The following is a 24972-nucleotide window of genomic DNA, read 5'->3' as shown; positions in this document are numbered from 1 at the left end:
GTTTCCCTGAGTCCCACTTGCAGAGCTCCTGTCCCAGCCCCTTAGTCCATCTCCCAGGATGGGGTGGGAGCTGGTCCCAGAGGCATTGCTCCGCTTTCCTCCTGAGACATGAGGATGGAGAACCTGAGTGCTTTCCCCTCCCAGCCCCCAAAACTGTCTCTCAGAGCAGTGATGTAAAGTGAATTTCCACACAGTCTGCCCAAAGGTGGTGGCGGGGACAGCTGGAGCAGCACAAACCCCTGTTGCGGGCAAGGAGGAGAGTGCTGCCCGCAGGAGCCTCAGCAGCCCCCCCCCTTCCCGCAGGACTCGGTGTCTGGCTGTCAGGGCAGAAATGCATTAGGATCCTGCAAAGACAAAATAAAAAGCCTTTTGGGAGTGACTCGGCAGCACAGCCAGAAGAGAGACAGCACAGTTTGCTTTTTAGGAGGTCTTTTTGCTTTTTTTTTTTTTATTATTATTTTATTTTATTTTTGGCAGCTGCAATGGCAGCAGAGAGGGAGTAAATGACCTTGCCTGAGCCCGGATGCATTTGTGGCTTTCAAGAAGCAGAAGTGGCCGGAGTTTGAGTGTCTGTGCTGCAGAGGGCATGAGTCACAGCCAGGCAGCCGGGCTGCAGAAGGGAGGGAAGGGGAGAGGGAAATGCTGCAAACCCGGCTGGGTGCTGGGCTGGGGGAGCAGGATACCAGGATGGAAGAGTGGGGCGCTGGGACAGAGGAGCAAGGAGCTAGGATGGAGGAGCAGAGATAGAGGACCAGGGTGCTGGAATGGAGGAGCAGGGTGCTGGAACAGAGGAGCACAGTGCTGGGATGGAGGAGCAGGGTGCTAGGATGGAGGAGCACAGTGCTGGGATGGAGGAGCAGGGTGCTGGGATGGAGGAGCACGGTGCTGGGATGGAGGAGCAAGGTGCTGGGATGGAGGAGCAGAGTTGGAAGAGCAGAACGCAGGGATGGAGCAGCATGGGTGCAGAGGTGGAGTGGCAGGACACTGGGATGGAATAGCAGGGATGAAAAGCAAGGAGCTGGGATGAAGAACCAGGGTGCTTGGATGGAGGAGCGGCTGTTAGGGCAATCCAAGGGCCCACTGCATGAGCCCTCATCAGTTTGATGCCAGAAATGAAGATACCTGCTCACATCATGCTTTTTCTCACTCCAGGCAGAGGGAGTCAAGCAGAGCTCATCTCTGCTTCCCTTCCTCAGCCCCCTTTTAACACCATCCTTTCGCTCTCAGCAGGAGCTGGAGTGACTGGAAGGGGCAGTGACCTGGGAAAGGGTCCAGCACCTCTCCTCTCACAGGAATGCTCTCCTTTCCCATCTTCTCTGGAAGCAGAGAGCTCAGTCCCTTTCCAGAACCAGACCTCACCCTCCCAGGATCTTCAGTCCTGGGTCTGGCAGCAGGAGGGTGCTTCAACTCCCTGCTTGCACTTGGCAGCAGGCTCGAACCCCTTTGCCCACTGGCAGGGCAGTGGGGTGGGATTCGATCTGCCCTGCCTGTGCCTCCTGGATGAGCCCCAGTGCAGCCCTGGGGGACGGAGAGCCACGGCAGACAAACTGTGCATCTTCTGCAAGAGGTGTCTGGCTGGGGTCCCCAGTCTGGGGCTGAATCAGGCATCTGAGCTGCTTTTCCATGTCTGGAGAGGTCCCAGAGCAGGAGAGAAGCTGTGGCAGCTGAGTGATGACCAGGGATGCTCCTGGGGCTCAGCTCAGGGGCTCAGCAGGGAGCATTTTGGGGAGTAAGGAGATGCCGGTTGCTCCCCAGAAGGAGAAGTTGCCTCTGCCTTTTCCCCAGCCCACCCAGGGCTGCGGTGGTGGGTGATGCAGCAGCTCCCAGCAACAGCTTGTGTTGCACCCTGTTTGCTTACACCTCGCAGCTCCAGCTGGCAAAGAGCAGAGCTTGTGCTGGGAAAGCAGCAGCACCCTGCCAGCCACAGCACCCTGTGAGCCACAGCATCCCACGAGCTACAGCACCCCTTGAGCTACAGCACCCTGTGAGCCACAGCCCCCCATGAGCCTCAGCACCCCTTGAGCTACAGCACCCTGCCAGCCACAGCACCCCATGAGCTACTGCACTCCGTGAGCCATAGCATCCTGTGTGCTGCAGCACCCCATGAGCCACAGCACTGGTAAGCAGGAACTTGCAAAGCTCCTGTAAATTATCACTCCAGCTCTAATTTCCAGATGCAAAGAGAAGTCAGAGGGTGATGTGGCTCCCTCTGGACACCTGGGTACCCCTATCACCTGCCTGGAGGCCACAGCGAGGGGAAGCGGATAGCCAGCCTTCCCCCCTCCCCAGGCTGCTCTGTGCACTGGGGTGTCTCTCTTCCTGCAGAAATTCTCCCAAACCTGCAAGAAAACTTTCCCCAAAGTATTTGTGCTTTTTCTGGATGGGGAACCACCCTGCCTTTGGCACAACCTGTTGCTGAAGCACACGTACATTTGAAAGAGCCACAGGTCTAGGAAGCGTGCTGCTGGGGGCAGAGAAATCACATCTCTGCCTCCTGAGTGATTATTGTTTCAGCTTTTTGCACACTTCACCTCCTGGAAAAATCTTTGGGGTTTCCTCCTTTTGCTTTCACTGGGTGCAAAACTAGATGCAAGCTGCCTTCTGGACGAGCTCGGTGTGCCTCTGCCCCATGGGGCAAGTGTGCCCTGGCTGCTGAGCCCCACCAGGCTGGCTCCCCGCTCCCTCCTCTCCTTTCTCCCTCTCCCCCCTCTGCCCTTTCTCGCCTACACAACTTGAAAACCAAACAGAAAAGTTCCACTGGGAGGAGAAGAACACAATTGGGAGCCCAGGAGGGCAATTGTCACCTCCTGGCACAGGGGGAATGTCCCCTGGGAAGCTGCCACTGAAAGTTAATTTAGCGTGACCATGGAGCATCCTCCCTCTCTATGCCCTGCATCAGAGCAGCAGGGGCGGTGACATTAAATAATTCCCATCACCGTGAGCCCTTTCAGCACCACCTCACTGGGGCAGGATTATTCCCTCTGCTACTCCTGCATTTGGACAGGAGGGCAGAGCCAGGGGCAGGATGCTGCAGTAGGACACCAACCCCCCCCGGGGACTGCAGGGACCCGGGTGTCCTGCTGCAGTGACACATGTCACTGCTTGCTGGCAGTTGATTGAGGTGCCAGCACATGTGCAAAGAACAATTGTTCCTCGTTTCGGGTGTCAGTAGCTGACGAAACATGTCCTAGAGCCACAGGGCAGGCCAAGACCATTCCCTTTTCCAGATGGCCAGATCTGTTCCTGCTTCCACCCAGGACAGTCTCATCTGTGGCCTTTCTCCCCACGATCTCCCATGTTTGGCCCAGCAGGTGCCTGGGATGGAGCAGGGAATGGCAGCCCTGGGATACCAGGCAGACCCCTGGCAGCAGGGACAGCCCCAGTCCCACCAATTTGGGCAGCTCAACCTCTGTCCCTTGCGCAGAGCGTGTCAGGATCTGGCCTTTCCCCATGCCCAGATGCTTTTCCAGGCAGGTCCCTGTGCGGGGGATAGGGTGGGGTGCGAGGAACACGGGCGGCCGTGGGATCGTGGGATCACTCTCCGTATCCCTTGGTGCGAGGAGAGGCCACAACGCTGATGCCAAAGCGCATCACTTCAGCAGCGTTCCTCGAGATGGGCTGGCCCTGAGAGCTCCTGTGCCCCGGCCCACCCTAGTGCCCACCCTGAGTGGGGTCTGCGGGGCTGTGGGCCATGCGCTCTGCAGCGCGGCATGCTGGGTGAGGCATGCAGCTGTGCAGCTCTGTGTGTCTGTGTGCTGCACGGCAGCAGTGGGATGCAAGTGCACACGCATGAGCACCCGTGCAGGCAGAGGCATGCCAGAGCAGCTGCAGGGCTGTTGTGCGACGTGTGAGTGTGTATGAAGGGGCGTGTGCATGATGTGCATGTGTGTTGCTGTATGTGAGCATGTGTGTATGTGTACGTACATGTGCATATGTGTATGAGTGTGTGTGCAAGTGTAGGCAAGGGAGTGCAGATGCATATGGGTGTGTACGGATGTGTGCATACATGTATGAGTGTGTGCAAGCGTGGGTGAGGGGGTTGCACAGTGGTGTGTATGTGTGCATGAGCATGAGTGCGTGTATGTGTGCACCTCCATGTGCATATGTGTATGAGCATGTGTGTGTGCACACATTTGTGCACAAGTGTGCCTGAGATGGTCCACACGGGTGTGTATGTGTGTGCATGACTGTGAATGTGCGTATCTGCATATGAGTGAGCACACAAGTGTGGCCGAGGGAGTGCACAGGGGTGCATATGTGTGTGCATGAGTGTGAGCATGCGTGTACTGTGCCCACATGTGGACCCTGGCACAGAATGTGCCAGTCCTGGTGTGTGCAGGTGTAGGTGCCAGCCTGGCTGTGGGTGTGGGCCCTAGTGCAGGTGTGGGTGCCAGTGTGTGCGGGCTCAGGTGCTGGTGTGGGTGCGGGTGTGGATGTGGGTGCTGGTAGATGTGGGTGCAGGTGCCCATCCCTGTGCAGGTGTTGGTGGGTGTGTGTAAGTGGGTGTGGGTTCTGGTGCAGGTCCCAGAGCAGGAACCAATGCAGGTGGGGGTCCCAGTGTGGGCATGTGTCCTGGTACAGGTCCCGGTGTGAGTACAGGTGCAGGGCAGGTGCAAATGACAGTGAGGGTGCGGGTGCGGGTCCCAGTGTGGGCGCAAGTCCTGGTGTCTGTCCTGGTGTGGGTCCTGGTGCATGTCCTGATGCATGTCCCCATGTGTGTCCCCATGCATGTCCTGGTGCAGGTGTGTGTCCCAGTGCAGGTATGGGTGCAAGTCCCAGTGCAGGTGTGTGTTCCAGTGTGGGTGCCAGTGCCAGTGTGTGTCCTGGTGCGGGTCCTGGTGTGGGTGCAGGTCCCGGTGCAGGTGGGGGTGCTGGTGCATGTCCCTGTGTGGGTGCAGGTCTCAGTGCATGCCCTGGTGTGTGTGCCTGTGTGGGTGCAGATCCCAGTGTGGGTGCCACTGGGTGCGGGTGCAGGTGTATGTGTAGATCCCAGTGCGGATGCTGATGGGTGCGGATGCTGTTGAGGGTGTGGGTCCTGGGGCGGGTGCCGGTGAGTGCAGGTGTGGATGCCAGTGAGGGTCTCTGTGTAGGTGCAGGTCCTGATGCAGATCCCTGTGCAGGTGTGGATCCCAGTGTGAGCTGGTGGGTGCAGGTGCGGGTGCCAGTGAGGGTGATGGTGTGGGCACTGGTGTGGGTGCAGGTCCCAGTGTGGGTGGGGGTCCCAGTGCACATGCTGGTGGGTGCGGATGCAGGTGTGGGTGAGGGTTCCGGTGCAGATCCCTGTGTGTGTGCAGATCCCGGGGCGGGTGCAGGTGGGCGCGGGTGCGGGTGCAGGTGTGGGTGCGGGACGTGGTGTGTGTGCGGATGCCGGTGTCGATGCCGGTGGGTGCAGGTGAGGATGCAGGTGTGGGTGCGGATCCCTGTGCGGGTCCCGGTGCAGGTGCGGGTCCCGGTTCAGATGTGGGTGCGGATCCCGGTGCTGGTCCCGGGGCGAGTGCGGGTCCCGGGGCAGGTGCAGTTGCGGGGCCGGTGCGGATGCCGGTGCAGATGTGGATGCCAGTGCGGGTGAGGATGCAGGTGCGGATGCGGATGCAGGTGTGGGTGTGGATTCCGGGGCTGGTCCCGGTGTGGGTGCGGGTCCCGGGGCGGGTGCTGATCCCTGTACGTCCCGGTGCGGATGCAGATGCAGGTGTGGGGCGGGTCCCGACGCAGATGCCGGTGGGTGAGGATGCAGGTGTGGGGGCGGGTCCCGGGGCGGGTCCCGGTGTGGGTTCGGATCCTGGTGTGGGTGCAGGTGCGGGTCCCGGTGCGGTTGCGGATGCAGGTGTGGGGGCGGGTCCCGGGGCGGGTCCCGGTGTGGGTGCGAGTCCCCGTGTGGGTGCGGGTCCCGGGGCGGGTGCAGGTGCGGGCGGGCGGCGCGGGGCGGTGGTGCTGAAGGACAGCTCCGCCCCCGCCCGCCCCCGCCCCCGCCCCCACCGCCCTCCCCGCTCCTCCGCCGCGCCGCGCCGAGCCGAGCCGCGCCGGGCCCGCCGCCGCCGCCGCCGCCGCCGCCGCCATGCCCCAGACGGCCCCGCCGCCGCCTCCCGCCGCCGCCGCCGCACCATGAAGCGGCAGAACGTGCGGACGCTGGCGCTCATCATGTGCACCTTCACCTACCTGCTGGTGGGCGCCGCCGTCTTCGACGCGCTGGAGTCGGAGGAGGAGACGGCGGAGCGGCTGCGGCTGGAGGTGAAGAGCCAGGAGCTGAAGAGCAAGTACAACCTCAGCGCCGAGAGCTACCGAGAACTCGAGTGGGTCGTCCTCAAGCTCAAGCCGCACAAGGCCGGCGTCCAGTGGAAATTCGCCGGTTCTTTCTACTTCGCCATCACCGTCATCACTACCATAGGTACCGCTTGCCCCCGCCCCGGCGCTTCTCCGTTTCCCCCTCCCGCCCCGAGACCTTCCCCTCGCCTTCCGGCCGAGGGGTACCGGCTCCGGTCAACCCACCCACCCACCCGCACCGTGCAGACCTCCCTCGACCATCCCCGTGGTACCGGGGCGACCCGCCTGCCCGACCCCTCCGCCACCGGGAAACCCCCACCGACGCCCCCGCTCCCCGCCCATCCCCGTGGTAGCGGGGAGACCCGCCTGCCCGACCCCTCCGCCACCGGGAAACCGCCCGCCGGCTCCCCGCCCATCCCCGCGGTGTTGGGGCGCCCTGCCCGCCAAGCCCCCGCTGCCCCGGGGGAGCCCCGCCGCCCCGCTCCCCAGCACGCCCGGCCCCGCAGCGGCTGCCTTACCCGCCCCTGCCCCCGGGAAAGCCTCGCCCGACCTCCGCCCGTCCCCCCGGAGAGGGACGAGTCTCCCAAACGGGAATCTCTCCACCACCGGGAAACCCCAGCCGGGATTCTCCCGAAATCGCCCATCCCTGTGGCGTCAGGGCTACCCGACCCGCCCGTGGCTCCTCGGCCCTGGGAACCCCGCGCCAAGACCTCCGCCCACCCCCACGGTATCGGGGCTACTCGCCGGTCTCACTCCCCAGCCCCAGAGCCCTTGACCGCGGACCCTTTCTGTCACGCCCATACCGGAGGCATCGGGGATCGCTCCTGCACTGGGGAACGGCAACCTGCCCATCCCCGTGGCCTCTGGTCTACTCTTGAGGCAACCCCCTGCACCCATCCCTGCAGCCTCTGGGCTCCCCACCATGTCCTGAAGCCTTGGGGACCCCCACACATACCCAGGGCTCCTCACCCCCACTTCCACCCTTGTTTGGGGGTGTCTGTGGTATGGTCTGAGCTGGGACTCTCTTTCCAGCCCCACAGGGAGGTTCCCGGGGGGGGGGGGGGGTGCAGAGTTCAGCAGGGCAGTGGGAGCAGCGAGTGCTTGGGGGGGTCACAGTGGAATTGCGGGACAGGCGATTTCCTCGGTTGACCCTTTCCCTGGAGGAGGAGGAGGAGGAGGAGGAGGAGGAGGAGGAAGGTCCCCTGGGGACAGGGTTCCCTTGCAGCCCATCTCCAGCCCTTCCCGGGTGAGATCCTGACAGGACCCCCAGCCTCGGAGGGGACAACATGGGGACTTGCACAGACGCTCTGGCCCTACCAAGAGGGGTGGGCACTGCATCATGGTGCTCAGGGTGGTCTCACTGCCCCGACCCAACCCAACCCAGGGGTGCCAGAAACTGGTGTCCCTGGGGAAGCACTGCTCAGAGGTCCCCTACTTCGGGAGAGCGGGGGTGGTGGTGCAGGGTTTCCCCGGGTTCCAGACCGCTGCTCTGTATGTTCACCCGGTCACATCATCAACCTGTCTGTCCTTCGGGTCACCTCGGAGCACCCAGGGTGACCCACCATCCCCTGGTCCCCAAAGTGCCCCATGCTTAGCACACCACCAGGGCCTGGAGGGCCGTGGGACAAGTGGTGGCTCACCCGGGCTGGCACATGGCTGGCCTGGCCCTGACCAGCATCCGCACAGGTGCCACGGCCCCAGGGAGATGCAGGCAAGAGCAGGAGGGAGGGGAGAGCTGGTGGGACCTCAGCTTTGAAGCATGGGTTTGGGGTGGCTGTTGGTTCCCAACACTGTGACACGGGTGTTAGGGTGGCTGTTGGTTCCCAACACTGCAACATGGGTGTTGGGGTGGCTGTTGGTTCGCAATACTGAGACATGGGTGTTGGGGTGGCTCTTGGTTCTTGGGGCTGAGCCACGGGGTTGGAGTGGCTGCAGACTGAGCGCAGGCAAGGTCTGGCCTCTCCCAGCTGGCGGGAGCAGCTGGGAACGGCTTTGAAAGTGAAGACAAGCAGCTTATGTTTGACGTGAGAGGGAGGAGGAGCGGGCAAGGGGGTGCGCAGGGGGCTGGGGAGAGGAGCGAGCGGGAGCGAGCAGCGTCTCGCCAGCCCACACAAAGGATGCTGCAGTGACGAAGGAGGGAGACAAAGCCAGCCCGGTGTGAACAGTCCCGAGGGGCCATGGCTCAGCACTGAGCTGTGGGCAAGCACTGGGGCCCCTGCCCTGCCTTGCCCAGGACCCCCAGCTCCCCTGCCCTGCCTGCAGCTGCCTGGAGTCCCAGAGGGATAGAGAAGGGATGGTTAAGGATGGCTGAGCCCTAACGCAAGCGTTACACCTCAGGAAAGCATCCCTCCAGCTGCGGCTGGGAATTAAAACCTCATTTGGGGCTTGATGTGGGAGCTTAAGAGCCCCTCTGGGGTTGGGGTGATGACACCCAGGCCCGAAAAACATGTGTCCAGCCGCAGCAGAGCAGGAGGGAAATGCAGAGGGAATGTCCCCAACTGGGCTTTGCTGCTCTGCAGGCGTCAAGCCCTTCTCTCCTGGCAGCTTCAGCCCCTCCGTGATGTCCAAGGGTGCGTAGAGAGACAGGGCGCGGACATAAATATGTCAGGCAATACTGTTTTTATCAAAATCTCATGATTTTGAAGGCAGGCGTTTTAGCTGGCCTGTTGCAATGGAGCACGGGTGCTGCTGAATGGGGCCAGCATGTACCAGCAAAGAGAGCAGTATCATCAAAAACCACTGCTGTCAGGGAAGAGGGGAAAGAAAATTCCATTATTGCCGTGAAATGGGATTTTCCAGTGGGGAAAAAAGGCATTCTTCCAGGAAATTACTAACCAACCCCTCTGTGCTGGGGAGGCAATCAGGATGCCAGGGCTCCTGTGCCATTTGAGATCCCTGTGCTGTGGCCAGCTTTAAAACGGGAAGGAGGAAAAGCCAGGAGGGCGATGGGTCCTACCCCAGAAGTTTTTCTTATATTTCAGTGTTTTGTGGGTTTTTTTCTCTTTGCCTTTATCTGGGAAAAGAGCCAAGAGGCGAGCCGCCCTCCCAGTGCTGCTCTGAAGGTCTCCCACAGCCCCCCCTCCCTCTGCAAGCCCTGCACCCTGCTAGCGGGGTGCAGCCTGCCCCCAAGGAGCTGCCCCAGTGCCCGGGAACCCTCAAAGCACCACGGAGGGGGACAGGGGACCAGGATCTTTAGGTTTGCTATCACCCACTGCCCCTCTCCCTGCAAAGCCAAGGGCAAGGGGAGCTGCACCGCGGGCAGGGACAGAGCGCGCCTGCCCTTGCAGCTGGGCAGAACCAGCCCCAGGGTCCCCTTGTGGGATGTCAGCGTCAGCTGGAGACGTCCCCTGTCACCTCGGTCCCTGTCCCCGCACCAAGGGCCCCCATGCTGCAGAGCCAGCTGTAGTGGCTCTCGCTGGATCGCTCCCAAAAACCACATTCCGCTCCCCCACCTCGCTGTGTGCAGAAAGACAAGTGGCCATGTGGGCCCGGGCAGGTGGCGAATGCCACCACAGTGTCACCATCTGTTACAGCCCTTCTCCCTCCCCACTTGTTTACCAAGGGAGCAGCTACCCAGCCAGGGTCAGGAGACCCCAGGGTGAGACCAGGTCCCCACTGACCCTCTTCTGCATGTGGTCTCTGCATCAGACACCCCATCACCCCCATCCCTGGACTGCCACCTCTGGTGGCAATGTCCCTGTCCCCAATGCATCACACCTGGAGCATCTCTCCCCTGTGAGCTTGGCCCTGGAATAGAAAAAGGAGGAAGGACACTCTGGCACACGCACCCCTGGCCACCTCTGGTGCCAGTGGGACCAGCACAACCCTGCCAGTACCAGTGCTGGCACTGGTGGGAGGGGAAGAACCCCTGATTCTGTGGTCTTGAGCAACACAGCATAGGGAAACAGCTCAGGAAGGCAGGTGAGGTGCTGCTGCTGGGATAAGGAGGAGGCTGCAGCACTTTTGGGGCTGCAGTGGGGCTGGTCGGGGAGGGGGGGAGGCCAGGGGTGGAGCACCCTCTCCCTCTGGCCCCTCTGGACATTTCTGTTCCCATCGTGCCCTAGCTATGCCTGCTAAAAAAAAAAAACCAGCAGTGGAAAGGAGTGTTGGCACCTACGAACATGCCTTTGATAGATTTCAGAATTAATGTGCCAGGGAGAAAAACTGTATCACTCTGTTCCAGGGCTGGAATTCCTCTCCCCTCGGCCCAGACCCCCTCAGGAGGTGATGCCCAGTGCATGATCCTGCTCCTATTACAGGCAGCAGGGACAGACAGGCAGCATCTCACCCCTTTCAACCCCTGGGGATGCGCAGGGTTCTTCCCCAGGAGAGTGGCCCTGTCCAGCCTGGCAGCTCCTCAGTCACTCTGGGGGCTCATTCGTGTACCCCAGCAGTGCTGCTGAGCTGCAGGAGCTGGCAGAAAGCAGCACTGGCTGTTTTTGCCTGTGGTATGCTGGGATTGCTGGTTGGGGTGTTCACTCTGAAACCTAATGAGGGCATATGCACCTCTGTCACTGATTCTGATAGCAGGGAATGAGCACAAAGAGGTTGAATGGGGAGATGGTGTGTATGCACCGAGACCAGAGATGTCCTTGAGCCTTTCCCAGCAGCGATGTTTGTTTTAGGGATGGCAGTCACAGCCCACTGCCCCCACAGCCTTCCCAGCCAGGGCTCAGCACCTTCACCGAGGAGGCAGAGCCTCTTCCCAGCGAGGCTCCTGCAAACCTGTGGCATGGCAGAGGGAGGAGCTACCATGAGTGTCCTCTCTCACGGGATTCAGCCCAGGGACCCTGCTGCCAGGAGCACTGCCCCTCCACAAGCATCCCCCCTCCGCCCACCCAGGCTATAAATTCCCTGCTCCTCTCCATCCCAGAGTAATAACAGCAATTAATACCTGCTCCCTCCCTGCCCCCCACCTGGCCTTTCCCAGCTGATGCCTCATTAAACTCACCAGCAAAGCCTGACTCAGAGCAAGGCACAAACACCACGTGCCAGGGCAGAAATGCTCTGAGGCGAAGGGGGTTCATCACCCAGGACTGAGCAAAAAAAAAACCCTCAATTTTTTTTAATTTTTGGATTTTTTTCCCCAATGATCAAGCTCTGTGGCTGGTTGCTTGGACTCAATGATGCAAGATCTAGTGCCAAGAGGCCAGACCCAAAGTGGAGCTGCGGGAGAGCCCCGCTCTGCCGGCGTGTGATTTATGAGCCAGCTTAAATATTTATCAGGCGGCTCTCAGGCTGAAGTGACTGCAGTGCAGGATTTATAGCAGGCACCGACACCTTGGATAAATCACAGCCGGGAGGGTTAATTGAAGGAGCAAGAGATGAGCATGCTGCAGTGGGGTGGGGGTCTCACTTGCCTGCCTGCGGAGAGGGGTGAAGGAGAGCAGCTGTGGGGCAGAAGGGCTCCACTGGTGCTGCAAGTGGTGCTGGGCATTGGTGCACAGTGCATGGCACTGCAAATGGTGCTAAGCAGTGATGCATGGTGCTGAGTGGTGGTGCACAGTGGTGGTGTAGAATACTGGCCACTGGTGCGCAGTGGTGGTGAATGGTGCTAGGCACTGGTGCACCGTGCATGGCACTGCACATAGGCTCGGCGCTAGCAGACAGTCCTGGGTTTTGGTGCTTAGCATTGTGCATGGCGCCGCACGTGGTGCTGGTGCACAGTGCTGGCTGCTGGTGCACGGTGCTAAGTGCTGATGCATGGCGTGGTGCACAGTGCATGGCACGGCACATGGTGCTGAGCACTGGTGGATGGTGCTGGTGCACAGTGCTGGGCGGTGTTGCACAGTGCTGAGTGCTGGTGCAAGGTGCTGTTGCACAGTTCTGGGCACTGATGCATGGTGCTGGGTGCTGGTACACACCCCTCCATACTTTGCCACTACCCAAACTAATCAGCACCGGGAGGAAGGAGCCACATCCTGTTTTTCACAGGGGGGACCCCGGATGAAGGGACATGGGGAGGGCCGGGGCTGAGTGATGGGGGAGCCTTCTGTTCAGCCCTGCCAAGGCCTGAGCCAAAAAATGATGGAGCATAACTCCATTTTCTGTAAATGAGGAGCAGCTTATGGCACCCACCTGCTCGTCGGGGGAACACGAGCAGGATTTGGCCAGGGAAAAGGCGGCGGGGAAGGAAGCATCCCTGGCGTAAGCAGCTTTGCAGCAAGACCCATCGAGGGCTCAGGAGCTTTAGCTCATCAGGGATAAGGTGGCAGGGTGACCGGATCAGGCCGTAACTCCCCGAGGAGATGCCTGAGCTGCTGCTGCACCCCCATCCCACTCGAGCTCCAGCTGTGTTTGCAGATGGTGTGGGGAGAGCCAGTGTGGAGCGGTCCTTTGGGGTCTGAGTCTTGAAGGGGGCTGGGGCCTTTGTCACCCCTCGGGGGGGCTCGGGGCCTCCTGCAACCATGGGGTGCTGCGCAGGGTTGGGGGTGTCACAGTTCTGGGCACTGGTGCATGATGCTCATGCTGGGTGCCAGTGCACAGTGCTGGACTCTGGTGCACAGGGTTGGGCACCGTTGCATGTTGCTGCTGTGCTCTGCTGGGTGCTGGTGCACGCTGCTGGGTGCAGATGCCCAGTGCACGGTGCTGGTGCACGCTGCTGGGCACTGTTGCATGGTGCTGGTGCTGGGTGCCTGTGCCAGGCTGCCTCTGCCCAGCGGTGGGAGCCAAGGCAGGCAGGGCAGCCCCCATCCCTGCCCATCCCGGGGCAGGCAGAGCCACCAGAAATCTGTCCTAAGGCCTTAAATGACTTTTTATCCCCCCCAGAGGCCCCTTTTTCCCATGCCTGTGTAGAAAGCAGCTTTGCTCGCCATCTCATCCATCCTCAGGGCTGCAGGGATGTCCCCAGCCGCAGGCCTGTGCTGTCCCATGGGGTTGTGGAGTGCCCCCCAAAAAAGAACCAGCTTCCTGCATCAGGGTGTCCACCAGCATCCAGCTGTGCCCATCACCGAGGTATCCCGCCTGGCTCACCAGCACAGAGTCCCCCGCTCCTGCTGCAGGGCCCCTCAGGGCAGTGGGGGGCCCTGGCTGCACCCCCCTTTTGCAGAAGGAGGGGAGGGACAGAGCAGGGGGGGCGGAGGGGGCTGGGAAGGAGCCTGGCGGAGCCCCAGGTCCGAGGGAAAAATTGCCAGTTTCGGTGCAAACAGGGCACTTGGCCGGCACTGGGATTTTCCATGACACCATCCTGACCCCCCCCCGCTACCGCAGGGCCTGGCCCCCGCCTGCAAGCAGCAGTGCCTGCAGGGTACAGGGACCGCATGCACCCCCAAACCATCCTGCTCTGCCCTCTCCCAGGGCAGGATAGAGGGGCTGTGGGGCTGCCCCCCACCACCCCACTGCGGCAGGAGCAGGGATGGGGTTGGCTCTGAGCCCCTTGGGGGATGACACCCCCCCAGGCATATAGGATAAATTTGAGGAAAAGGGGTCACAGTGATGCGGGAACCAGTGGGGTGGCAGGGGTGCAGATGCTGCTGCAGAGAAGGGGATGGGGTACTGGGGGAGTGACCCCAGCACTGTGTTGGGGGAGCAACGGGAGCCCAGGGTCTTGGCCCCACCTCCATCCCCCCTGACCCCGCTGGGGATATGGTGTCCTGGGGGGTTCCGACCCCAGGATCCCTCCCACTCCACAGAGACACGAGGCCCAAGCCAGGCCCAGTGCCCCCTCCCCAGTATGACCCCCCTCTGGGGTGACACTCAGGCACCCCCCCGGGCAGCCCCTGGCACTGCAAGGCTGGGCTGGGGAAGGGAGACTGAGTGCTGTGGGGAGGTGGGAGTAGGGAGATGGGAGGGGGATGGAGGGGAGGGTGGGCAGGGAGAGAGATGGGTGGGGTGGGTGGAAGGATGGATTTATGGAAGGAAGGAAGGAAGGAAGGATAGATGGGTGGGTAGAAGGATGGATGGGCAGAAGAAAGAATGGAAGGATAGATGGATGAATGGGTCGATGGACAGAAGGATGGGTGGATGGATGAATAGGTGGATGGACAGAAGGATGGGTGGATGGATAGAAGGATGCATGGACGGATGAATGGGTGGATGGATAGAAGGATGGGTGGATGGATGAATGGGTGGATAGATGGATGGGTGGATAGATGGATGGGTAAATGGGTGCATGGATGGATGGATGAGTAGATGGAAAGAAGGATGCATGGGCAGGTGGATGACAGGTGAGAGGACGGTGAGCTGGCTGTCCCTTCACCTACCTTGGTGAAGGTGTAGCGAGGACAGTCCCTGCTCTGGTCCAGGACTGGCTGGGACAAGGGCAGCCCAGTGCTGTGGGTGCCAGGGCTCGCTCCAGCTCTGCATCCCCCAAGTTCAGCCCAGTCCTGGGAAGCCGCTGCCCCAGGTCCCGTCCCTCTGCTCCAGCTGCCTCTTGCCCTGCCCTGCCCAAGAGGTGTCCCTGGACAGGATGAGCCCCTTCCCACTGTCCTTAACCCCTGGCACAGCGGGGACGAGGTGTTGCAGGGTTCACGTGTCCCCAGGCAGCACAGACAGCACCATGTCCCTTTGTGCCAGGGCCGTGTTTGCTCGGGGCAGGATGGCAGCGCTGCTGCTGCTGCCACATGCTGCCTTTCCCAGCCGCTCACTGCCTGCTTGTTTGCTCACCCCAGGAGGACTGGCTATCTCCCAGGCAGCGCCGAGGGGCACCCCATGTGCTGGCTGCATCGCCTGGGTCCCTGTCCCCAGCCTGGGGGGCAGCCACGGTCCCCAGGCTCAGCCCCAGCACTGGTAAACTGGCAGGGCTGGGCACAGCCCAGGTTGCTCTTGGCTGCGGGCACTGGAGAGGGTGTGGGCACTGCCTGGGCACATTTTGTACCTTGGCTGAGCTCATGTCACCTAGGGGACACATCAGGAAATGGGTTCCCGTAAAATGCTGAGTGGGATGCTGGTCCCTACTGGGAGCAATGGGTCAGGGGGATGCAGGGCTGGCTACAGGGCTGACACTAAAAGGAGGAGGAGAAGGATGCTGCCCAGGGCACACTGCACCCCAAGGGATGCCCACCCACTGGCTCCATCTCTGGGTGGCCCCAAGGGTCTCTCCATGAGGGCCAGGAGAAGAGGGTGCCTGGGGCAGGCACTCGAGCGTCTGAGTGCATTGGGTGTTGGTTGCTTTTGGGTGCTAAAGGAATTTGGGACTGTGGCGTTGCTGCATGTTTGTTGTTGTGCCAGCCAGCTGTAAGCATGGAGTCTGCTTGCAGAGGGTGGTCTCCATGGAGGGGATGACATCTCCAGAGGATGAGGCTTTTCCTCCACAGAGGCATCCCTGGGGCACTCCTGACTAGATCCTCCAGTGTCTACAGATACGGATGGGTCATTCCCTTCTCCCCAAAACGCACCAGAACGTACTGACCTTGGTGGCTGCTGCTGAACTTGCTGGGAAGCAGGGTGGGAAGGGAGGCAGTGCTCCATGGGCTGTGGGGTCTCACGGTTGTGTGAAACCAGGCTTGGAAGGACCAGAGATGGGTTTGTCCCAGGCTTGGAAGGACAAGGGTTATCTTTGTCCCAGGCTGAGACAGGAACTGGGGATGCTCCCAAGCACTGGAGATCCCCAGAGTGGTCAATGCTTTGGTAGGTGTGTGTGTATGTCCCCATCAGCTGGGATGCCTGAAGCTTCCCCTCTGTCCCTCATCACTCCTGTAGCCTCACAGCCCAGCAATGGACAGTGAGAGCTGCGGCAGGTCAGAGACCACAGTGAAGAGCTCTGTGATGCCTTTGTGGGGGCCAGGCTGTTGCAATGACAAGAGGCAGCAACTGCACTGGGTAAGGGAGGGGGACACCAGCCATGCATCCACCCAGCATTCACCCATGGTAGGAACCCACCCTGGATTCAGCACAAACCCCAGGAGCGTCCCCCACCACCGAAAAGGAGGAGGAGAAGCGTGATGGCTGGGGCAGCAGCATGCAGAGCTCCTGCCCGGGCATGGAGGTGTCCTGGTGTGGGCTGTGGCTTGTGGGCACCAGCACTCGCTCACTGCCAGCACCTGCTTTCCTGCAGCGATTTTGTAAAGCAGGGAGCTGGTTTCCTGAATGCTTCATACCCCTAATAGCCCATCCCAGCTCCCAGCCTCTGCTGTCAGCTGGGATGCCTCATGTCCTGCCCTGCCTCCTTCCATCCCCCTGCCCTGCCGCCATGCACCCCTTCCCTGGGGGGCTCAGCCCTCCCCCTTCAGCACCCAGTGCTACCTCTCCCTGACTTCCCAACCCTTTTCACTCTCCAGCCTTGTAACACCTCCACTCTGCAAAGTTCCGCCCCTCCTCCCGTCCCCAGCAGCTGCCCTGCTAATCCCCACCATCCATCCCTCCCGACAGCCCGGGATTTGCTCCAGGCCAGGGGCCAGCCGAGACCTGCACCTGCTCCCCGCAGCCGCAGCCAGATCTACCCCTGCTCCTCCACAGCCCTAAAAAGGCGACAAACCGGCCGCGTTCCTCAGGGACATGTCATATTTTTTCCCCGGGGACACACGCTGTGCTCCCTGCCTGCTTGCAGCACCCTGAATGGGAGCTCAGAGCACCCGTGCTCTCCCTTGCAGCATCCCTCCTGGAACACCCCTCTGAGGAGCACCCATCTGGTGGGGAGGTTTTGGGGGGGCTGTGGGAGGGAGGCAGGAGACAGAGAGGAGCAGGGATGCTGAACTCCTTCTGCAAGGAGGGCAGGAGCATGGCAGGGAGCCTTGCTGCCTGTGCCTGGGAGCTTTGCCAGGCCAGGACATGCCACAAAGTCAGGCATGCCAGTGCAGCGGGGCAAGCAGAGCCGCTGTTGAATCTGGCAGCTGCCGGGACTTTGACGCATCCCCGGGAGCCGAGCCCTCTTCTCCAATGCATTTCCTTGCTGCGGTGGATGAAACTGCAGGTACAAGAGAGGTTCGGGGATTCAACCTCTTTGCCACCTTCCTGGGGTCTCTCTCTCCCCGCTGGCAGGTTTACATATCACGGTCACCTTCCCCCAGTCCTCAGACGTGCTGGAGATCAGGCAGCGCCTGCTAAAGCCGGGAAAGGGGGGCCTGGCAGATTGACGGACGCTTGGACGCACTGCGAGAGCTCATAAACTCCTTTCCCTGGGGAACCAGGGCTAAATATAGCTGCGGGAGGCTGCAGTGGTGCGGGGCAGGCAGGAGGATGCTCAGCGAGGCTGTTGGCAGGGACAGGGCCCCTGGGCACTGCTTAAGGCTTGTGCCCTAAAACCCCATCCTGGATCAGCTGATGCATGAGGAACAGGAGATGTGGGCTGTTGGGAGGGGGACAGAGGTGTCTGGCAGGAGCTGAAGGGCAGGGGCAGGCAGGCAGGGTAAGGCCTTGGTGCCTGCCCTGAGGGCAGCAGGATGTGACCCCGGGTTGAAATGCACCACCTGGCTCTACTATGGGACCCGGTGGCCAGCCAGGTGGCCTGGCATTGCCTTGGTGTCCTTTCTACCACTGGGGAGGGGACAGCAAGCAGCAGCCCCCTTTTCCATCAGTGAGGGAAGGGGCAGGCTGGTACCCGGCACTGATGAGAGCAGTGATGCTGTGCGGTGATGCTGTGCGGTGATGGTCTCCAGCTCCCACAACCACAGCCAAAGCTGGCAGCGCTGGCAGCTGGGACAGGTCACCCCAGCTCCTCAGAGGTAGCTTGGGCAGGGATTTGATGATCCTCATGTTCACATCACTCTGGCCTGGCTTAATCCTTGGCCTTCCGAGGCTCCAGCAAGGGTCACGGTCAGGGATGCTGCCCGCCTCCACCCAGCCGGGTTTAAGCCGAGCTGGGGCAGGATGGGCTCCCCTCCGTCGTTCCTACGGGCTCGGGGGCTGCTGCGGCATCGCATGGCCATGGGTGCTTGGTTTGGTCCAGTTGCTAGGGCAGGCATGGGGGGAGCAGGTGCTGCAGCGGGTGTGCTTGTGCTGGCACCCCCAGCCCTGTCCCAAACACGCTCAGGGTCCAGTGGATGTGTTTCAGCCCCCAGCCCCCCCCCTGCTCCTGCCTGCCCGCTGTCCTGCCCACTGCCCTGCCTGCTGCCCTGCCTGCTGCCCATCCTGCTGCCCTATCTGATGCACCTGCCTGCTGCCCTGCCTGCTGCACCTGCCCACTGCCTTGCCTGCTGCTCCTGCCCACTGCCCTGCCTGCTGCCCTGCCTGCTGCCCTGCCTGCTGCTGGGGCCCTGTCCCTCTGGCTCTGGGCTTCAGCACTGAAGCCCTCGGCAGCCCTCACCCAGTGCTCGTCCATGGAGTGCGGGGCTGGAGAGGGGGAGAGGGAAGGGAAAAAAGAAAGGGAAGGGGAGAGGGAGAGGGAAAGGGAAGGGGAAAGGGAAAAGGAAAGGAGTAAAAGGAAAAAGAGAAGGAAAGGAAAAGGAAGAAAAGGAAGGGAAAGGGAGAGGGGAAGGGATAAGGAAAGGAAAAGGAAAAGTAAAAGGAGAAACAAAGGGACAGGAAAAGGAAAAAAAGAAAAAAGAGAGGGACAGGAAAAGGGAAGGGGAAGGGGAGCAGGTGGTGCCTGGCAGCAAGGGCACTTCCCACTGCGCATCGCCTGCTCGGCACCCACAGATCCCCCAGTCTCAGCTGCCTCTGCCCAGCTGCAGGTGCCCAGGAGCCATTAGGTACAAATAACCTGTCAGTGCAGAGGCAGAGAAGGTCCTGTCTGCACGTGGTTTGTGCAGGCTGGAGATTAATTGAAACCCAGCTGGGGCCCCCAGGCCTGGGCACAGATGCTCCCCCTGCTCCAGCAGCAGCCCCCAGGTGGGCCACGGGGACACAGGGATGTGGGGCTGGGGTGACAGAGGAGAACAAGCCACCCTTGCCTCTTGAATCCTTAAAAATCCCTATTTTCCCCATCTCCTGTGCCTCCCCACCCAGCTGCTCTGAGGTGGGTCATCCTGGGATGGGTATTTCAGGGAAGAGCGATCTCCAGTTCCCAAAACCCCAAGGCTGGGGAACGTCCCCCTACCCAGCTAGGGTCCATCCAAGCATTCCCAAGCTGCCTCCACCCCAACCCAGAGATGCAGCACCTCATCTGTCACCCTCCGCCAGTCCCCCAGCTCCTCTCCACACAAGTTAAGGGCTTTCCCCCTTCTCCAGCTCCCTCCTCTTCATTTTCATTTGGAGACCCTGTTGTCCACCCAGCCTTCAGAGCCATCTGTAGTCACTCTGTGTGCCTGGGGGTGAGGACAGCACCGGTCAGGGGTGGGGTCCACCACTGGTGACTCAGGGAAGCGGTTTGAGGTTAACCACCCAGCTGGGGCAGCGGTTTGAGGTGCTGCACCCACCTCGGACCACCAAGCTGATCCTGCACTGTGGCTTTGCTCCCCAGGTTATGGCCATGCAGCCCCCAGCACGGACGGGGGGAAGGTCTTCTGCATGGTCTATGCCCTTCTGGGGATCCCCCTCACCCTCGTCATGTTCCAGAGCTTGGGCGAAAGGATCAACACCTTTGTCAGGTACCTCCTCCACCGCATCAAGAAGTGCCTTGGCATGAGGCGGGCGGAGGTCTCCATGGCCAACATGGTCACCATTGGGTTCTTCTCCTGCATCAGCACCCTCTGCATCGGGGCAGCCGCCTTCTCCTACTACGAACACTGGAGCTTCTTCCACGCCTACTACTACTGCTTCATCACCCTCACCACCATTGGCTTTGGGGACTATGTGGCCCTGCAGAAGGATGAAGCCCTCCAGAACAAGCCACAGTATGTGGCCTTCAGCTTCGTCTACATCCTGACGGGGCTGACGGTCATTGGGGCTTTCCTCAACCTGGTGGTGCTGCGTTTCATGACCATGAATGCCGAGGACGAGAAGCGGGATGCCGAGCACCGGGCGCTGCTCACCCGCAATGGGAAAGCCAGCAGCATCCACACCGCGGACACCACCTCGGCCGCGCCGGCAGCGGTGGGGGGCAGCGGCAGTGGCGGGGGTGGCTTTCGGAACGTCTACGCCGAGGTTCTCCACTTCCAATCCATGTGCTCGTGCCTGTGGTACAAGAGCCGGGAGAAGCTGCAGTACTCCATCCCTATGATCATCCCCAGGGACCTCTCCAACTCGGATACCTGCGTGGAGCAGAGCCATTCCTCACCTGGCCGCTGTCCAGAGACCCCCTCCAACAGATGCTTCTGCAATGCCCGCCGGTCAGCTATCAGCTCCGTCTCCACCGGTCTCCACAGTCTGGCAGCTTTCCAGGGGCTCATGAAGCGTCGCAGCTCCGTGTAGCCCCTCTCCATCCCCACCTATGCTCCCTGGACCCCCCTTTCCCTTGGCCCCGTGGCCAAGGACCTTTCTTGGTCATGGCAGGAGGAAACTACACCGGGGTCTGACTGCAGGGGGGGAGGCAGTGGGCTGGGACCCCCTCGGGGAGACGATGGGCTGTGCTCCTCTGACAGGACTCAAAGGGGATGCAGGAGCAGTGGGAAGGCTGCCCCGGTCCTCTCTGAAGTGGGAAGAAGGGAGCTGCTGGTTTTATTTTATTTTAATTTAAATTAATTTTATTTTATTTTATTTTGCAAAACCACTCCTCAAAAATGTGAAACTTGAAGAGCTGGAGGGTGTTTTTACCTGATGAGGTGAGGGGTACGCTTGCATCTCCCACTGTGATACCTCTGTGCAAGCGGTTGGGGACCCCCACAGCCCCCGGGCAGCCCCATGGCAGCCTGAGCGTGCAAGGCTGCGTGCAACGGCACGGCCGTGAGCCGGACACATGAGTGTGTGTGCACTGGAGGCCTTGTGAGATGCAGGGAGAGGAGGACATGGGGCTCCCGGCCCTGATGGTGGGCAGCAGCAGGGTCCTGTCCCCTCCATCCTCTGCCCCCTCCAACCATGGGGACACGCCAGGGAAGGCAGGTCCTCGGGAGGCAAGGGATGCCACGGCAAAGGCAAGCATGCATCAGCGGGCAAATCAGGCTAAGAGGGGCTTAGACGGAGCTTTTTGATCACTACACACATCAGCTTGCTTGCCCCTGTGGCCGAGAAAACAAGCTGTGAGTCACGTAGGCTGCTGAAAACGCCTGCCACAACTCAGTGGGCAGCCCTCAGAGAGCTTTATGGGGTTATTTTAACCCTTTTTAGATGGGCAAATCTGGGCGTCCCCAGGATTTTCCTAGTGGTGAGGCAGCAGGATGCTCAGAGCCATCCCTGGGAGGCAGGACAGGCAGCCGCAGCACAGTCCCCTGGGACCACCTCTCCATCCTCCCCGCAGCAGCTCTGGGGCTGGAGCCGTTACCCTTGGGGAGCATTTTTGGGGGGACAACCTGGGGCATCGGAAGACTTTTTCACCCTTCTTCTCCTTCACAGCCCTGGGCTGCGCCAGTCCCCTTTCAACCCGCCTCACCCTGACACCTTGAGCCCAGAGCAGGGGATGCTCCTGGGGCTTCCCCCACCTGAGACCCAGGACATCCCGGGGGTCACCTCTGGCACAGCCACCTCATCATGGTGTGACAGGAGCAAAACCATCTTTCCTTGTCCCCCTCCATGCATGGGGCAGCCCCCAGCCCCACAGAGAGCACCCCCATCACCCCCCCCCCCCCAGGACCGTGCTCCCCCTGCCAGCACCCAAAGCACAGGCTGTCCCCCTGCCAGCAGGGACACCGGGGGACACCATGACATGCACTGGCCCCTCTTTGAGCTCTGGGGGTTCCAGGGGGACTCTGAGAACAGCCAAGGCCCCCAGCCCACCTGTTTCTTTTCTCACCTTTTAACAGAAGAAAAACAATATGTTTCTAATACTTGATGACCTGTACATAATGTTAGATACCAGAAAGGATATTTATTATAAATGATGCTATCGTCGTATCTATAGAAATCTATAAATATCTATCAGACAGGAGTCTTGGGGGAAACTTGCTGATGACTCCAGGGAATTTCTTTTCGCTCTCTGCATCTTTCTCATCCTAGGGCACCCATGGGGAGCTGCACTCCCCCTGGCAAGGTTTCTCTGGTTCTCATGCCAAAGTATATTTGTACCGCTGAGTTACTTTCCTTAGAGAGAGAAATAAAGGATGGTTCAAACCTCAGCACCGCCTCGACTCCTTCCCTCAGGTGCTGGATGGGGAGGAGGGGCTGGCAGCTGAGGGTCCTGGTCCCCTGGGACCTCCCCGTGCCGTGGATCTGTGCCCCACCGCCTTTGCTCTGCAGGACCGGGAAGTGTGAGAATTTCCTCAGGATGAGCCTCTGCCTCTCTCCTGACTTTAGCTAGGGACAAGGGAGAGGAAAGGAAGGAAAGAAAAGCTCAGCTTTAATCTCTGCCAGGGCTGCAGCATCCTTTGGTGGACTCAGTAGGAGAAGGGTCTTGGGTGGGCAGCTAGGTAGCACAGAGCCCTTTGGGGCTCCCCAACCTCTTCCATCCCACCATCACCCACTGATGGAAGGCTAGAGGGGACCCTGCAGCAGCTTTTCACATGAGAGCCCCCCAAACCCAACATAGCTGTATCCCTCCTGCTCTGCCCATAGCAGCATCTCAGCAGCCCTCACCCAGGCTGGAGATCTCCCTCTGCTCCATGCAACAGCAAGAAGCATTCAACCGTTGTGATCTGCTGTGTGACCCTGGGGGGACAGGGCTGAGCCCCCCTGTCTTGGGCGGCATGGGGAAACTGAGGCACAAACAGGAGATGCACTCTGCAGAGAGCCGGGGGGTACCTTGAATGGTGGTGGGCATCTGGCTTCAAACTTCCAAGGGGATTTGGGCATCACTGATGGCCAGGATGCACTAGGATGGACAGGGACATGCCATCTCGGTGGCTGGGGCCATCAGCAGAGCTTTGGGCTGCTCTCCTGCCTTTAAGTGGATAAAACCTGCTCCCTCCAAACCCAGGCAAGAGCCGCCAGCTAATCTAATAATGCTAAGCCTGCAAAGCGCAGATCTGTCTTGGCAGCAGCCGACGGAGAGAGAGTGGCTCATCTGAGCAGCAGCTTTCACTGTGCCCAAAGGTGCACCCATGGGATGCAGGGGCATGGGGGGACTGGGTGCTTCCCCAGCATTCCATTCTTCTGTTATCCCTCTCTGCTGCCCCTGGGTGCATCTGGAGGGGGTAAAGGCTTCCCTTCATCCTCCTCTGTCTCCAGTGTTTCCCATCAGGAAGACAGGATGCTGAGCCAGCTGGAGCTTTGATCTGATCCAGTACAACGATTCCCAGGGTGTAACTGGTCCCCCCAGGCTCCCAGCCCTCTGCATGCAGATGCCAATACGCTCAGCACTGCCCATCCTCCTGGCACTGGGGCAGCTGGGGACAAAGTCACTGATCAGTTGGCATGGACTTGTTGAGCTGGTGACAGAGGGCTGAGAGTGCTGGAGATGCCAGAGGGACCTGGAGAGGATGGAGAAACTGTCAGAGGAACCTCATGAAGTTCAATGAGGAGACATGCAAAGTCCTGGCCCCTGAGGAGGAACAACACCATGTAGCAATGGCCACTCAACTGGAAAGAACCTCAGCAAAGAGGACCTGGTGGACACCACGTTGACCGTGAGCCAACAGAATGCCCTTGCTGCAAGGAAGGCTGAGGGTATTGAGCTTCAGTAGGCAAAGCATTGCCAGTAGATTGAGGGAGGGGAGCCTTCTCCTCTGCTCAGTGCTAGTGAGACCACATCTGGAGTGCTGGGTCCAGTTCTGGGCTCCCCAGTCCCCAAGAGATGTGGATATACTGGAAAGAGTCCGGCAAAGGGCTGTGAAGATGGTGGACTGGAGCATCTCTCTTAGGAGAAAAGGCTGAGGGAACTGGCGAGCAGAGAAGGCACAGGGGAGTCTCACCATGGCTGTAAATACCTGGTGGGGAAGAGGACAGAGCTGGGATCTTCCCAGTGGTGCCAAGTGACAGGACAAAAGGCTCAGCCACCTCCAGCAGGTCCCCCAGCCCCACCATCCACTTTGGAGAAGTAGAGCATCCCCAGGAGAGCCATAGGGATCCACAGGGGCTAGTCCTCTCCAGCCAGACCAGGGCTGTGCAGGCAGGACCCTGTTGTGGGCAGGGGATGGGACGGGAGCTGGGACACCCCCATGGCAGGGGGCTGAGAGGTGTCCCCTGTGGAGGAGCCTCTGGGCAGATCCCAAGGGGTTTAGGAGTGCCTGAGCCATCTGCCCCCACTGCTTCATCCCCAGTGATTTTTTTTCCCCTCTCAAAGCATTTAAATTTTCCTTGTCAGCTGTAGCCCAAATATTTACAGTCCACTGGAGTGACTTAAAATTCCTCTCTGGTATTAAACAGCGTAGCCGCTCACTCACAGCCATGGGGAAAGTTCGGGTCCGGGCAGCCGGGACTCATCCTGCAGCTTCCTCCAAGCCTTGAGGAAGAGGAGGAGAAAAGGTGGGGAGTGAAGGCAGTTATCTCAGCTGAAAAAGGGTTAGGTAGGGGGTGGGAACCAGGTAGAGAATGGGGAAATGAAGGGTTTAAGGCGGGGGGGGGGGGGGAAGAAAAAGAAATTAAAACTGGCACTGCTCTGGTTTCTAAAGCCGTTTTCAGGTTTCATATTTCTTTAAAAACCCTTATTAAATGTTTGTGTTTTCCCTTCACAGCTCATTAAACCCAGTGAAAAGCTCTGGCAGACACCACTGGGGAGGGGGAAATCTTTTATTTTTATTACCCTGACCTTTTCCCCCACCCCATCCCCATATTGCTCTGCACCAGGGCCTTTTGGATGCTGAGGTCATCCTGAGGCAGGTGAGGGACTTGGGACCCCAGGGACGAGGACATGCTGGGGATCACCTCTCCCTGTCCCCAGCCTGCCCCTCCACTCATCCGAATCTGGGGAGAAGCGTGGGAGGTAACACT

At 60.2% G+C, this 24972-nt stretch overlaps 1 protein-coding gene across 1 annotated transcript; it reads left to right on the top strand.

Moving 5' to 3' along the window:
* Nucleotides 1–6010: 6010 nt before the first annotated feature.
* Nucleotides 6011–24549, top strand: KCNK3 (potassium two pore domain channel subfamily K member 3). Its single transcript, XM_056342257.1, has 2 exons — nt 6011–6385; nt 19538–24549. The coding sequence occupies exons 1-2, from the start codon at nt 6103–6105 to the stop codon at nt 20425–20427; spliced, it is 1173 nt and encodes a 390-aa protein (XP_056198232.1). The 5' UTR covers nt 6011–6102; the 3' UTR covers nt 20428–24549.
* Nucleotides 24550–24972: the final 423 nt, after the last annotated feature.

Source organism: Falco biarmicus, chromosome 6 (genome assembly GCF_023638135.1).
Source record: "Falco biarmicus isolate bFalBia1 chromosome 6, bFalBia1.pri, whole genome shotgun sequence".
Classification (NCBI taxonomy): Eukaryota; Metazoa; Chordata; class Aves; order Falconiformes; family Falconidae; genus Falco; species Falco biarmicus.
Note: the sequence above shows the minus strand (reverse complement) of the source record. Positions and strands in the feature narration are given on the sequence as shown.